General features: G+C 33.9%; 1 protein-coding gene across 3 annotated transcripts in view; it reads right to left on the bottom strand.

The window, feature by feature from the left end:
• The window catches only part of col5a1 (collagen type V alpha 1 chain), a 164434-nt gene that overhangs the window by 54189 nt on the left and 94996 nt on the right, over positions 1-15249 (bottom strand). For all 3 annotated transcript variants that reach the window (XM_088940533.1, XM_088940535.1, XM_088940534.1), the window contains exons 10-18: positions 14861-14902; positions 14101-14163; positions 11546-11620; positions 6370-6462; positions 5927-5983; positions 4505-4558; positions 3997-4050; positions 2197-2250; positions 1188-1241 (exon numbers count right to left, since the gene is read on the bottom strand). In XM_088940533.1, coding sequence (XP_088796659.1) covers positions 1188-1241; positions 2197-2250; positions 3997-4050; positions 4505-4558; positions 5927-5983; positions 6370-6462; positions 11546-11620; positions 14101-14163; positions 14861-14902 — 546 coding nt within the window. The remainder of the gene's footprint in view (positions 1-1187; positions 1242-2196; positions 2251-3996; positions 4051-4504; positions 4559-5926; positions 5984-6369; positions 6463-11545; positions 11621-14100; positions 14164-14860; positions 14903-15249) is intronic.

The following is a 15249-nucleotide window of genomic DNA, read 5'->3' as shown; positions in this document are numbered from 1 at the left end:
GACCAAAGGCATAATGCCTCACTAAGCAGTGTTTTGGCACAGCTCAAAGCTAAATTGCTAGATCCATAAAGTATATTTTCTAGCAATCAGCTTTTTTTTTTACAACAGATGTATGATAGGTTAATGACCAAGGCAAAAACATCATACAGATTGAACAAGAGGGAACCATTCTGAACACACATACTGTATCATGATAAGCAGCATGATAAAAAGATACAAAACAGGAAACTTTATTCCAAGTGAACACTTAACCCAGCCAATGTATTGTTCTTTGTTGCTTCACATAAAACAGTGAATATGGCCCTACACTCTTAATGCTCATTAAGTCTCATGGCAAGAACAATACTCACACTGACATGCCATTTGACAACGGCCTATAACAGAAGTGAGTCCAATTCACTATTGCATCAGTTCATCAGTTATAAAATTAATTTAATAGGATATGGCATCAAGCCATACCTGTTCATGAATGTTAAATATTATACTTAGGACAGGACTTGTAGCATAATGCAAGTCCCTCACACCTGAAGCATCAGACATAAAATACTTCAAAGGAACAAGTAATAGGTTTATTCCATGCTGAAAAAAAGAAGAAAGAGAACACAACGTTTCGGCCGTGGAGCCTTCTTCAGGTGTGAGCAGAAGGCTCCACGGCCGAAACGTTGTGTTCTCTTTCTTCTTTTTTTCAGCATGGAATAAACCTATTACTTGTTCCTTTGCAGCCTACGCATGCTGACGCAGCTACCCACATAAAATACTTCAGTTCAGTTTATTTCTCATATGCACAAATGCAATGGAATGCTTATTTCATATACTTGGATAAGTCAGGGCCTCACTGTCTCTTCCGAAGAGTTATTAATCATCCACAAGACAACAATGAAGTATTTCCTTCCTAGAATCAGCATCCCAAAAATCTAAATACGAATAGTTGGAATGGACTCGATTTATGTAGCTTGTTTATCATTTGTTACTTTAAAAACACTCATTTTCTAATCATTAGCACATGGTTATAAAGCACAGGACTTTACCCAACCACTAATACTGTAAATTGCTCTGGGCTTCATTCAAGTGCTTCTTTATCCACATACAAGGTATTACTTCACAGTGAGAAATATCTGAAACAAAAGAAACTAAGTTGTGGATATTTTATGGATCATTCATGAAAAAATTAAGAAAGAATGGCTTACTCTGTGCCCCTTTTCACCAGGTAATCCTGCCAGTCCATCAAAGCCTCGGTCACCCTTTTTAAAGAGAAACATCAGTTCACTTTTATTTCATATTGAAATGGCACAAGGGAATTGCTACAGGCACGCTAATTGTAACAGGTTCGCCTGTACATAACCATTACAATGCTGAGGTAATTTTAATCATAGCCCAAAAGAACTTTGATGTTGATAAATTAAATAAGAAAGAAGAGGAAATTAAATGCAAATTTAACACATATGCCACACCCATGATATTTGGATTTGTGTGGTCAGTCCTGAATGATAGAGTTACTGTTTTAATAGCTCACAGATTTAAAATGAGATGGTAATGTATTTCCAATAACACTGAAATAAGGCAGTCAACTATCACATGTGCAATTCACATTTTTCCCCTGCAGTTGGTTTTCCAGTCAAACTGATGTTTTTTACCCCAATTACTTTTGCAATTACATGCTAGCAGCTGAGGATAAAGTACGTCTAGACAGTACTTTGACTCGGAATCTTGAATGTCCTAGAATTCTGGGGTTGAGGCGAAACCAAGAAAGGAAAAATGTCCTGAACATTGAAAGACACAATAGTCTAAATATAAATATAAATTACCTTTTATTAAGCCATACAAAAAAGACAAAAGCACTGAAATGTCTAATAAAGGATAGAGATAGTATACACCTTTGGTAAGGTTCTTAATTGATTAAAATATTATTGTAATTTTTCAGCTTAACAATAAAAGTAATAGTCTGCATGATTGTTAGGAAACCTATTAAGGAAACCCTGTGTTAAAATGTGATTGTCATGTTTGTCGGCTTTCTAAATGACTTTTAAATTAATAAAAATGACAGAAATATTTTTAAATGAAAATGAAATAATGAGTCAGCCATTTTTAGAAGACAGCATCATATACAGGAATCGATAAGGTGTGCAAATGATATTCTTTTGGATGAGGGAACTCACTATGGTTTTATTTTCAAAGAAAATAATTTCAAATTCATACCTTTGCGCCAGTTTGTCCAGGCATTCCTCTAGCTCCGTCAGCACCAGCACGACCCTTTAGACAATATTTCAATTAATTCAGAAAGCAACTATTAAGATAATATTGTAATTACTACTATTTTAATACAATATTTTTAAAACAAGTTTGATTTGCTTATATACTGTAGTTTCTCAGTCATAGAGGTTTGGACCCCCTTCCAAATTGATCACCTGGGAACAAAATTCATTACTGTCAATCTTGCTTTACATGAGCGGTAATTGATATTGAATTACTATCACAAAAATGTGTAGATTCAAATGACTGGAGCCATGTTATAAAATTAATTTAATATGATATGGCATCAAGCCATACCTGTTCATGAATGTTAAATATTATACTTAGTCCTTATTTCTTTGTTCCAAAGGGGTTATTTTCTATTTGTAGTTCGTTTCCCATATTTTATTTTTTATTTTCCTAGTGTGGGTCTGGCAAACTCATTTCTTCTCAGCACTGTCTCTGGCATTCCACAAAGAAATTCTTTTATTATACTACTGTATAACGTGAAACAAGTTTATGTCAAAAAGAATCCTCAATTTTCAAATAGCTTTGAAAAATTTAGTTATAAGCAATAAGTTTAAAGCTATAAGATTTTGCCTTATTATTTGGATAATGTGGCTCTTGGCTGGATTTACTCCATACACGATCTTAGATGTACTGTATTTCATGACTTCTGTTCCTTGCTTGTTTGGCTAATGTATTCTTAAAACCAGTAAACTGCAGCAACATGAACAAGCTACTTTGTAACAACAAAAGAAATAACAGAGAACTGTCGAACAAGATAGACTTTTATCCTTCAACATTGTAAACAGTAATCAGAAAAATAGATGTTTGATTATTTTGAAAACATTTACAGTATATCTAATTCTTCAGGAATAAAACCCAGTCATTTAGAAAATTGTTATCATCATCATCCCCACACGCCATAGAAACACTGTAAAGTTCCACCTAGCTCATTTCATATACATACACTTTATGAATGTGAATGTCATTACCATATTTGTAACTAAAACATTATTAACCACTACCACCTCTACAAAAAGTTATTTGTGGGTCTTACAAAAAATTGTTAAAGATATTTTTTAGCCAAGTAGAATTCCCATTTTATCTTTTCAAATCTACACTTTATCGTTTCAAAACTACACTGACCTTTCTATCTGCATCTTTTCAAAGGGATTCAAATATTTATATCCCACATTCGCATCCCCCTGCCCATTTTCATATTCACTTTCATTTGTCTTCCCTGCACTACCCTTTTGCCTCTCATTGCTTCTCTTTATTGTCCCACAAAACTGAAGAACACTCCATGATCAGAACATTGGACTTTTTCTATTTATTCTTTAGCATGCCTGTAGCTTCCACCTGTTCCTTTATAATTCAAACACTAACACAGCTCCTACAGTATCTATAACTTAGATAATGTAGTCCAGGGTAAGAAACCTTAGCTATTTAATTTTATTTGTTTGAAGTGAATCCTTAATTACCCAAAGAGATCTTCAGCACCTATGTCCATTATGCACTCAAGGGTCAATTAAGAATTTAATTAGAAGAATCAAAGTCTAGTAATAACTTGTACTGGAAGAGCAAGCCCAGCTTAGAATGGCATAGGCTGGAAGGCAACAGTATTTTTTATATAACCACCAATTAGTTAAAGCCTAGAGAAAATATAAAGTGGATATCTGCTGATATCTGAGGTCATCCTCATTAAGATATAAGATATGGGCAGCGACCTTAGGATGAAAAGGAAAAACAAAAATAACTCACCCTTCTTCCAGGTTTTCCAGATGGCCCAGGAGGCCCCACAGGACCACGTGGTCCCTACAACAGAAAATACACTGGGTGTGTCAGGAGGAAGGAATAGGCATTGAACTGCTACATGCTGTATCTAAATGCACTAAATTCAAAGACTTAAGAAAGAAATTTGCATATTGTACATTTATACACAACAAAAGGGGAATTGAACTCTAAAGAGTGAATGTACTTAAGAACTCTGAGGCTAGTAATGTACCGTATCTTCTTTGTGAAACATACAAACCTATCTTGATATTTTTTTCAAAAATAATTTTTGATCTCAGATACACTACTGCTTGGAATCAATGCCGCCAAACTATAAAAATTACAGATAATATGATTCAGAAACAGCTTAAAGACACAGCATACACACATACCTGTAGTTGTAAATCGGACATGCAAAGCAAACAAAAATGGCTCACACATTTGGTTGTATCTTTAACAATAGAAAGCAGGAATAAGCTACTGTATATAGCCATACCTGCGGACCACTCTCTCCAGATTCACCCTTCAATCCAGATACACCCGGTGGACCCTAGAAAGACAGTAAAACATTATTTCAGCATGGTGTTGGAGCACTGGTTACTTTTAACATTTGAAACTGCCAAACAAATCAATCGCATTGATTCAGTTTTAATATTTTGATGGCCTCAATCAACTCTCACTTCTGACAAAGTCAATTAGATTTGCCTATGTATATTTTTAAACAAATATTCTTTAAAAAAGCTATATTTTAAAAATATATGAGCAAATCATAACTTGCTGTTTTGGAATACAGTAAGGTTTCAACATTCATAGATTTAACATTAGCTGATTAGATTATTCACGATCAAAGGTCACCAGGATAGAGTTTGTGATGCGATGTAAAAATTAAATTGTGTGGGACAGAGCTGTGAGGCTGCAAGGTGAATTTCAAATCTCATGAGCCAGGTGAAATGCCATCTTTGCGCTAGTGAGTAAACCTAATCTTACCCTTCTGCCCCAAAGTACAAAGCACCTATGAAACAAGTCCAGAAAGATTTTGGTAGCTTCCTAAGCCAATAGACAGCCGATAAACTGGCAAGAGGTTCTTATTTTTGCTGTGTAATACCCTGGGGTTTTCAGACAGGGACAGCAAGCCTGGCCTTATCATGTGACCAACTGCATTACAGCACAGAAGTAGCATCACACGGTCCACCTTAAATCCTTATGTCTGCTTCTCTAACTTTGAAATGCATTCCTGAAAGATATATTTTCTTTCAGAACAAGGTAATTTCATCTAGACTTGGCCCTATGATTAGGCAATGTCTCCTTACCTGTCAACTTGGTGTTATGGAGAAAAGTGCACTTCTTGAAATTACATTAATTATTTATTTTTATTTTTTATTTATGCCAAAAGTGAAATGACATTTATTTGAAAGCTTTTGCCCTCTTATTTAGTCAATACTTTATGGGAAAACAATTATTACAAGCTAACTTGTACAAGTTATTACAAGCTCCAGAGTTATTATTGAATTTCAACTTTTGCAAGGGTTTTAAACACCTAACCCGCTCAAATGTTAAGATAAGAGATAAGATAAGATCACTCTATTAGCCATATACAATTTCTTACATTAGGAATTTGTATTTTGCATACTCAAGCTTGCTCTCTATGAGACATGCAGTACAGGCACACAGATGGGGAGAGAAAAGCTTGGGGTCAGAGCACAGGGTCAGAAACTTATAAGGTGCCCCTGGAGCAGCTGGAGTTAAGGGCCTTGCTCGGGGGCCCAACAGAGTAGGATTCCTCTGCTGGCTGTGGGATTTGAACCGGCAACCTTCCAATCACAGGATCCTTAGCCACAGAGCCACCGCTCCGCCATGTTGACACCTGTTGTACTATGTGACAATCATAGTAATAATGAATACATTTTCCCTTACTTACCAGAGGACCAGGCCTTCCTGTTAGACCCATGGGACCAGTTGGGCCCCTCATTGCGAGCTGTAGATAATCAAGAATTCCATTAATATGCAAAAAAAAAAAGGATATCAAAGCAAGCCTGTGATTAAAAAATATATGCCATACTGAATCTCAACAAAACAAAACAAAAAATAAACAAAAACAGACTGCAATGCTAATTCTACTTAAAACATCACAGGGTAACAGTACATCATTAATTTAATTATTTAAATTATATATGTTTATTTTTATGAGGTGTTGGAAACATAAACTTTATTTATAAACTTAATTATATACAGTGGTATTCTGTGACTGTGACTAAAAGCAAGCAGGAGGACACGTATGTACTGTATGTTCCTTTACTGTATATTGTGTCATCAGTTTGAAAATGTGGTAAGTTTTCTGTAGAAAAGCATCTGCACACTTACTCTTGCCTGCTGCATTATAGCTTGCATCTGGGCTTCCTGTGCAGACACAACAGGGCCTTTCTGCCCAGCGTCTCCACCTGCGCTGAACCGAAACTTAAGGAAAACATCAACAGAATAGTCATTCACATGCATTTTACAGACAGACAACAATAGTTGATGAAAAATCAGACAACTGGGTTAAGAGTGGTCTCAGGCATTTTATTTAAACCCCCAGGGGGTTTCTTGTCTTAATCATGAGTTTCCACAACTCTAGGAGCTCTCAGATTATGTATTATGTATACAAAATTTACCTGCCACTACAAACAGGCAACAGAAGAAATAATGAGCACACTTTGCATTTTAATATCAACTGAGCTATTTGTTCAGCTGTCCTTAGATTTTCACTGCACCTTGGATAAACATTTACAAAAATATGTATTCTGTAAAACTAGAAGCACATTGCGGTGCTGAAAAAAACTCTAGGTACTATAAAAGCTATACCTCATTATAACCAAGCTACAGGTCAGATCCATTACATATAAAAACAACAGGATTGTTTCTCTAAATATGATTAAACTTTGTAAGATAAAAGAATAATCTGCTTATGGTTGCTTGCCTCTAGGATGCATACAATATTTTTCCATTAAAGAAACAAGGTCAAATTGCCGTCTTTGTTGGTTTTGTCCTAAATAAAAGCTTTGTACTAAAAATACTAATTAATATTTTTTCAAAAGTTCTCCGGCTCTTTATTTACAATGATTTCTTATCTTGTGTCATTCATGTGGCTTTGTGTAGAAAACGGTATTAAAAAGTAATGAAAATAATAATAAAATAAAGAAAGTATTTTCCTATTACCTTTGAAATTTTCTGTAAATATGTTTGAATTTGTCATATCCTAAACACCTGCTTGTTTCTGAAACACGATAATACTGTACTCAGAAACAGTTGCTGTCCACAGTATTTTTAAAATAAAGTGGTGCTGCCACCCAATGGCTGAACCTGAGCATTACAATTCAAGAATGACAATAACACAGTATTGGTTTCATTTTGTGTTAACAACATGAATAAATTTACACCTTTAGATATATATGGGTGTTGTGTGCCTAATAATGTTTTAGTCTTATTAAACTTTATAGATACTACAAAATACCACTTCTAAACAGAACACCAGAAACTTAGTTTAATGAAAAACAAACTTAGAAAAGCAAAATCTACAGCTTACAATGACAAGTGTTGTCCTGCCTCAAAGGCTATTTGAAATTTACAAATGCTTCAGGTTGCCCATTTTGGAATGCTATCTGTGTCATTAGTCATTAAATGAAACACAGCTTAATAAGGATTTTGCAAACCATTTATGGAACTAATTAAACTTAACATCCAGTATGCATCTGTCAGGTGCTAATGGGGTAATCATCCATGACTGCATTTGCTGCCAGAACTGTATAATACTAAACTCAGGGCACTGTACTGTAATTTGTTATGAATGAGAACACAGGGGTCAAATGAAGCTCAAATCCAGGAAAATAATTTTCCCTAATCTTATTTTTTCCTGGAAATACATTCACTTTTGTATTTGCATAATTTATTTTGGAACACAGAACATAAGAAAGGTTTCAAATGATAGCAGGCCATTTACTGTTTGTTTCTATGTAGTTTGTTCCCTGTGTTGTCTGTTCCTTTACAAAATAGTCAAACTGAGGTTACAACCAAAACAAATCACAGATAATGCCGAAGCTATAAGAAAACATTATGAAGCTAGAGCTACAGTACGTTAATAATAAGAACTTATTATATTATAATATAATAACATATTATATTATTATATTATAATCAGAATCCTGATTCTACACAGGGGGATGCTAAAATTGTTTCTATTTTGTGAAACAACAAAGAAAAAACCAAGTAGTGGTGTTTTTGTTATTTCATGTTCCCTTGTTTGGGTAGATTTGAATGCTTCTCACAAGGCTGGCCACTGATTACTCCACAATGAATCCTAGGTCTAAATAAGCATAGTTCATTACAATAAAAGATCATCCAAATGCTTTCACTAGCTTTCTAGCTATTTGTGCAGCTTCACACTTGGCTTCATTTGCACATTATAGAAAACAAGTTGCTCACACTATAAAACAGTTGTGAACTGGAGACAGAAAAAAACGGATACTTCTCAAACTTATTTTGTAGTTTATGATGCACAAATAAATTATTTTCCTATATAAAGCAAACATACGTTTTTGACTTTCTTTAAGATATCTGCTGACAAATAAGTCTTCAAAATCAAAAAATTATGCTTGAGTATGTAAGTTTGCAAGCAAAAGTACTGATGGCAAGATGTGCAATTATCATTTGTAATCCAGCAACATTTGAAAATATTTAAAGGGTTTTAATAGTTTTGCAAGGCACTGTACATGAACATGAACCTTAAAAATTTGCTCTTTGGTGAGGAAGTAGTTTTTCATGGCATGTTTTCGTTATTGAGATATTTAAACTACGCAATAATAAATTATTTGTCCTTGTGTGGTTTAAATGTATATTTAATCAAATTTAGTTTCCCTAGACAAAGCAAAACATGAGGATTCAAGAACCTGATCAACAATTCTGCACAATTATGCACCTTATGTTGCATACTGTATACTGTATCCATGCAGACTTAAAACAGGGTCTGGGTACTAAGCACAGTCAATGGATATTTTAGATTTATTTTTCATGAGGACTAAATTCATGCTTTTTAACTGATTTCCTTAATCCTTCACTTGTTTTGTATTCTGTGAAATAATTTAAATATTAATACTTTTAGAAGTAATTAACATTAGTATTTTCATAGCATTACAAAAAATAACACTTTGGCAACTTTCAACCCTAACCATTGCACACTCCATCTTAAATCTATTCTTTAACATTCTGCAAATGTAATTTCCTAAAGTCATGAAATCTGCTCTGCAAACCCTGATTCTCCTAAATTATATCTCACATACAACACTGCATCCTTTTAAAACATATTTGATATGATATATTTTACAGTACACCGTAAATTCTACCACACCCTCCCCCTTGAGAATGGCTCTACTGTTTCTATAAATGCTGTAGTTCCAGAATACATCATAATTGTAATTCACTTTACTGAAACCTTTTATAACCTACTGTACCCTTGATTTGACAGAAAAATGATGCAAGAGGACTTTGAGAGAGAAATGTATCCTTCAAGAATGAGTGGCATTGACAGAACTTCTGGCCTTCTATATCTTGAAATATGGCTGCTTTGAGGAAAAATATGGAATGGGTGTAATTGCCGCAGACAGGCTTGGGAGTTGTTTGGAGCTTGGATATGTGTTTTTTCTTCAGCATGCTCTGTGAGAGCAGACGAGGAAACAGCAGTTTCTAACAGAACATTTGAATTGATGTTTTGTGCACTGTACTAAAAAGCAAAATACATTTTCTATTTGTCATTTTGTCCTTATAATGAATCCCTTATAAGTGTGAAAAAGGGTCTGGCTTTCTTTAAAAAGAATGTATATTTCACAATTTCACATTTCAAAAGGGTCAGACATTCTTCACATTTTAGAAGATTGCTATGTTAGAACTGTTTCTGGATCAATTCAATAATTTTAATTATAGACATTAATGAATTTAATAAGAACTGATACCTTGGGTCTCATGCATTTCTCTACATTGCTATGATAACAGAAATATACTTGAAATACACTTCATTTGACCAGGTAAACAAGCCTGAAGAAAGGACCATCTTGAAGTGATTAAAATGAGTAGTAAAGCCATATACATTTAATTAATGTCTAATCACTGCAGCAACTGTGTTTTGTATTTCCACCACAATCTCTGATTGTATGCCAGCATCTAATCTACCCCTGTCCCCTCCAAATAGCTCACACACAAAACAAAACCTTTTAAAATGTAAATACATTAGCAATGGAAAATTACGTAACTGCTGGAAATTAATATTAATGTAAAATTGTATGTACAATGAAAGTGTTTAGAGCACACTGCAGTACAGTACATGTTTTTGGAAGAGTAGTGCCTCTTAAAACTGAGCTATTTCCATTGATAAACCCCCACAAGAAGCTGAGAGCCAATGATAATTTTCCTTTCCTGGACAGTAGTTTACTTTTCAGTTATCTGAAAAGCCGAACTAGCTTAATAGTTGGGAGTGGTAACAAAGGATCAGGAGTTTAACATCAACAAATTCCTTGTCATCAGCAAAATTCCTAATTTTACAACTGCTAGTACTAGTAAATTGAAATGCACCCAGCTTGAATACTTTGTATATTTGATTTTCCTTGCAGCATCTTTATCAATCTTTTTATTTTGGCAATCAGTGCTAAATAACACAGAAAACAAAGAAGAAATATGAATAAGAAGTTTTGCCACAGGAAGAAATACGTACATTAATGTGACAGTGGACTGATGGTACTCATTACATTTTTGCCTCATATGGCACACTGGCAAAAGACTTGGCACCAACTCTGTAGCCCTGGATCCTGGAAAGGAGCTCATAATGGCACACTAATCCAAAATATCAGTCAGGTTACCTCATATTTCTGTGTAAACCTAAAGTTCCTATACAGGATTTTGTTTTGTTTTTTAACTCATTTAAACATTGAATACATTTTTTAAATTCTACTGATCATTTTGGTTTAGCTTCTTTGTAGATTTAAGTATTTCAAATATTGCAATTAAGGTGAACTTCTACATACATTTTGACCTTTAAAGCCAATGCACCTTGTCTTGCTTTATTGCCTATGCAGCATGCAGCAGTAAGGAAGATTACTTACTGCTAAATAGTAAGAAAATGAGGGACTTCTTCCTCATACATTGATTTTCTCAATACTGCACGTAGGGAATTAATGTATTCCAAAATTGTTATATTTTTAAATGGCTTTCTTTTTTGATCAAATAAGTGGTTTAACACTTGAAAGCACTAGTGTAAAATTTAATAGGACCAGTAGATGGCACTACTATATTGGAAAGGGATATAAGGATGTGGAAATTTGTTTTATGTACAGAATACCATCACTTTGTCATTTACTTTAGTTACATCATTTTTTAATTCTTTTTTTTTATATTTTTGTTGTATCTTAAGAAAATTATGCCTCTTAACTAGAGAATGATGAATATATGTCCTATCTTTATACAGTACATTCATACAGTATGGTTCTACAAAATCTGATTTAATCTGTGTACTTACAGGAAGCATCAGGACAGTCCCTGGGGGTCCTGGTAATCCATCAGCACCTGGAAGGCCAGGTCGACCAGCAGGACCCTATCAAAAGCAACATAAAAAATGATAAGCTTATTAATGGTTGAGTATTAAGATAGTACTTGTTTTTTATTATACAGCAAAAGTAAAATTTACTAACAAATGCAACATTTTATTTCACACTAGTTCTAATTATTCTAATTAACTAATTATTTAGTTAAAACGATCAACAGCTAGCTGTTTAGGCTGATATGCACACATACTGTACAAACATATAGAATCTCTAGTGTTCCATTTTAAGCCTATGTTACATAAGTATAAGAACAGTTACAAATATATATTTATAAATATGTAATAAAAGCAACTGATTTTAGATGCTTTGTGAGTGTTAAACGTCTTTTTAAAAGGCTAGAATTTTTGGAGAAGAATAAATATACTTTTAATGTTTTTTTAATAAAATATATCTCGTTAGGTTTTGAGACACTAGGACAAATTCACTAAAATAATATAATCTCTCTATAGCATTTCATTTAGCAAGGTCATTTCTCTGTAAATTTAAGCTTTTACAAACTTTTTGAAAAAACTTTATGATTTAAATACAGTATGGTGGTGAAACAAAAAACAGATATACTTAAGGGAAATGTTTGGAGGCACAAAGCCTTTATACAGTCTTCAGTGCCATTCTTTTAAAAACAGAATTGCAATGTTTAATGGCATGTTTAAAAACAGAACAAAGAAGTACAATCACTGTAACTGGAGAAAAAAAATAGAATAATGGCTATCAGGTTTTTTGTATATGATTTTATTAAATTTTGTAAATTACTGAACACATTTTTTGAAGGTCCTACATTATGTTTATAGTTTTAATATCAGACAAAAAAGACTAAAGATAAGTACTTGCTCTTGAAATGCCTCAGAAGATAGGAGTACATGGTAATGACACTGTAAATAGTAATGTGGGTTTTTCAGAGATTTAGGGATATCACAAACACTATAAAGGATGATGCAGCTGAGTTTCCTTTAAAGTAATATAAACTTATTATTGTTCTGGGAAACCTATCAATCATACATCTAGCAGCTCTGAGTGGGAGGAAGATAGTCTTTTTTTTCCAAAGGGCCTCACACAAAATATCCCAGAACTGAAAGGAGGAACTCACTCCCTATTATTCCACAGAGACAATTTTTATTGTCGTAGGCTCTGTTTTCAGCATTATTTGAAATACCCGTGGGAAAGTGGTATCTGGCAGAAAGATTTAGCCCTAGAAAAAAAAAGTATACAGTCAAGGTGACCTAAAAGCAATGCCAGGTCAAAAATATAAAGAAAATGCAATCAAATTAGTATGAAACCCCTTGTCATTTGCCTAATGTGTATCTTCATATTACATTCTACTGTGCAATGTCACAGAAATATTAATCATTTTAGTTTTATTAATTGAGGGTTTTGGATTTTCAGCTAGTGAAGGACCTACATCCTGTAAATTACAAATTACATTCATTAGGTTTTAGTTCATGGCTCTATATCAGAGAACAACACAGCTGGGTTCCAGGAGTATCACATGCTTCTGTCTACTTTGCCAGAAACCAGCTCTAGACCCTTTTCCTGACCTTCAATACCTTCAGAGGACTAAATGGGTTTCTCACTAGAAAGTCACATGCCTTTAATATCTCTAACCAAAATTAGCAAGAAATCAATGATTACTAAAAATAAAGTGTAAGTTAAATGCGACATAAATTAAGAAATGTAATATTACAGACAATACTGTACTGTATGTTACAATGAAAGCACCCTTGAAACTGAAAGGGCCATCTGAAAAAGAACCCTGCATTAAAAATTGAATAAAAAAATATCTCTTTTGTAGCATAAATGTTTTCACATCATCCAACGTATGGTATTAAGAGCTTAATATCCCAAACTATACAAATGATTCCTGAGAGAAAACCTAACCACAAAGAAAAAAGCATGTACCATTATTATGTTATCTGACTGACAAAATTAAGGAAATAATACTACACCAGAATTATGAACAAAATCTTAAACTATATACAAGTTTTAATTTTATTTTTATTTGTGGACAAAACTATCTCTCTACACCAATCAACATAGAAGCTAAGACACAACTGCTTGTCGAAAATATTTCCTCCCAGCTTACAGTGTCTTCTGGCCTTTGCCCCTCCAAGATCTCTTAATCCGTACAGTAATTAAGGGAATGGAACATGATGTTACCCTTAGGTCAATTTAGGTTTTGAATAACCAGTGTCAAAATGACAGTATTAATTAAATCACTGCAAACATCAGATGGCACTGGTGAAGGCGCTTGTAGAAAGACAGAGGAATGCTGCTTAACATTTCTGGCCAAAAGGCACTACAATTAATATTTCATAATGAGAAATGAATTACAATGATCGTCATTATTCTAGCTGAATGGGCTATACAAGCCATAAACTGTGAGTGTTAAAAGTTTGCCTGATATTTATTGAGTGCTATTTGACAGAACTGAAAACCTAATCGTGTCGCCACTTATGTCTAAGTGTTTTCCACTTACTCTTTCTCCTGGATCTCCAGAGGTGCCAGGGGGACCAGGCAGACCTGGGGGGCCTGGAAGACCCTGTGATCAAAAGAAGGGAAATTATAACTGTAAATTGTACTTAGTAAATAAAATTTGACTACAGGAAAAATTACATTTTAGTTTCCTACTCTGTTAATGGATAGATTATGTCTGTGATGAGGAAGAAGGCAGCCAAGGGGCTCTTACATACAAACATATAAACTTTTCTCTTTTCATACAGAGATTTTGTTGGAAAAAGTTACGGAAGTTTTCCTACCACATAATCATAGAGTGTTACTCTAACAAAAACATAGTACTTGTAATCTAAGCTAAAACACACTATTTAAAACAAATATATTCTGACATCTTTGCTCATTTTTCTACAACATCTATTTTACAACTGTGCTCCAATACTTCCCTACATTGTGCATGTACAATACCAGGATAAATATAATTATTAATTACTATATTTCTGTTACTTTCTTCCTCCAGGGAAACATTAGCAAAGGATAAAAAATTAAACACTTAAATAGTAAACCCACTCTCAACTTTTCAAACGCTTTTGTGTTGCCATGACAAAAGAGTGAGTAAAACTTATCAAATTTCTATTAATTACAACTGTAGAGAGGCAGAAAAGTGCACAGCATTTAATATGGAATGAATAAAAGAGAGAAACAAAAAGAGAGCACAGCTGTATGCAAATGAATTACTGATTTCCTTTGGCCAATTCCTCTAGGGAACCAGGCAAGGCACTTACTGTGGGGCCTTCAGGACCTGGTGGACCTTCTACAAGCATTCCCTGTAAGTGAAGAGAACAAAGAAAGTTCATATAAATTTTAGATTTGACAACTGATAAATGCAATTAATCTTTTAGGGGGTGTCGGAAAAATTCAAATGCATCAGATTACTCCTTTCTGAAAAGGTGAGTAGAAATGATCCAAGGGACAATGTACGATGTACTGTACTGATGTACTGTACCGGATTTCTGCTGGATTCTACTGTACCTGTTGCTTAATTCAGTGCCAACCCTGCAAAAGTTCTGTAATAAGAGCCAGGCATGGAAGACTAAATACCTCAGAGTGTGAACTATTTGGGAAAAATAAATCAGGTTGGTACAGGAATATTACTTTATTAATGAAATTATAC

This window comes from Atractosteus spatula, chromosome 23 (genome assembly GCF_055471065.1).
Source record: "Atractosteus spatula isolate fAtrSpa1 chromosome 23, fAtrSpa1.hap1, whole genome shotgun sequence".
Lineage (NCBI taxonomy): Eukaryota > Metazoa > Chordata > Actinopteri > Semionotiformes > Lepisosteidae > Atractosteus > Atractosteus spatula.
Note: the sequence above shows the minus strand (reverse complement) of the source record. Positions and strands in the feature narration are given on the sequence as shown.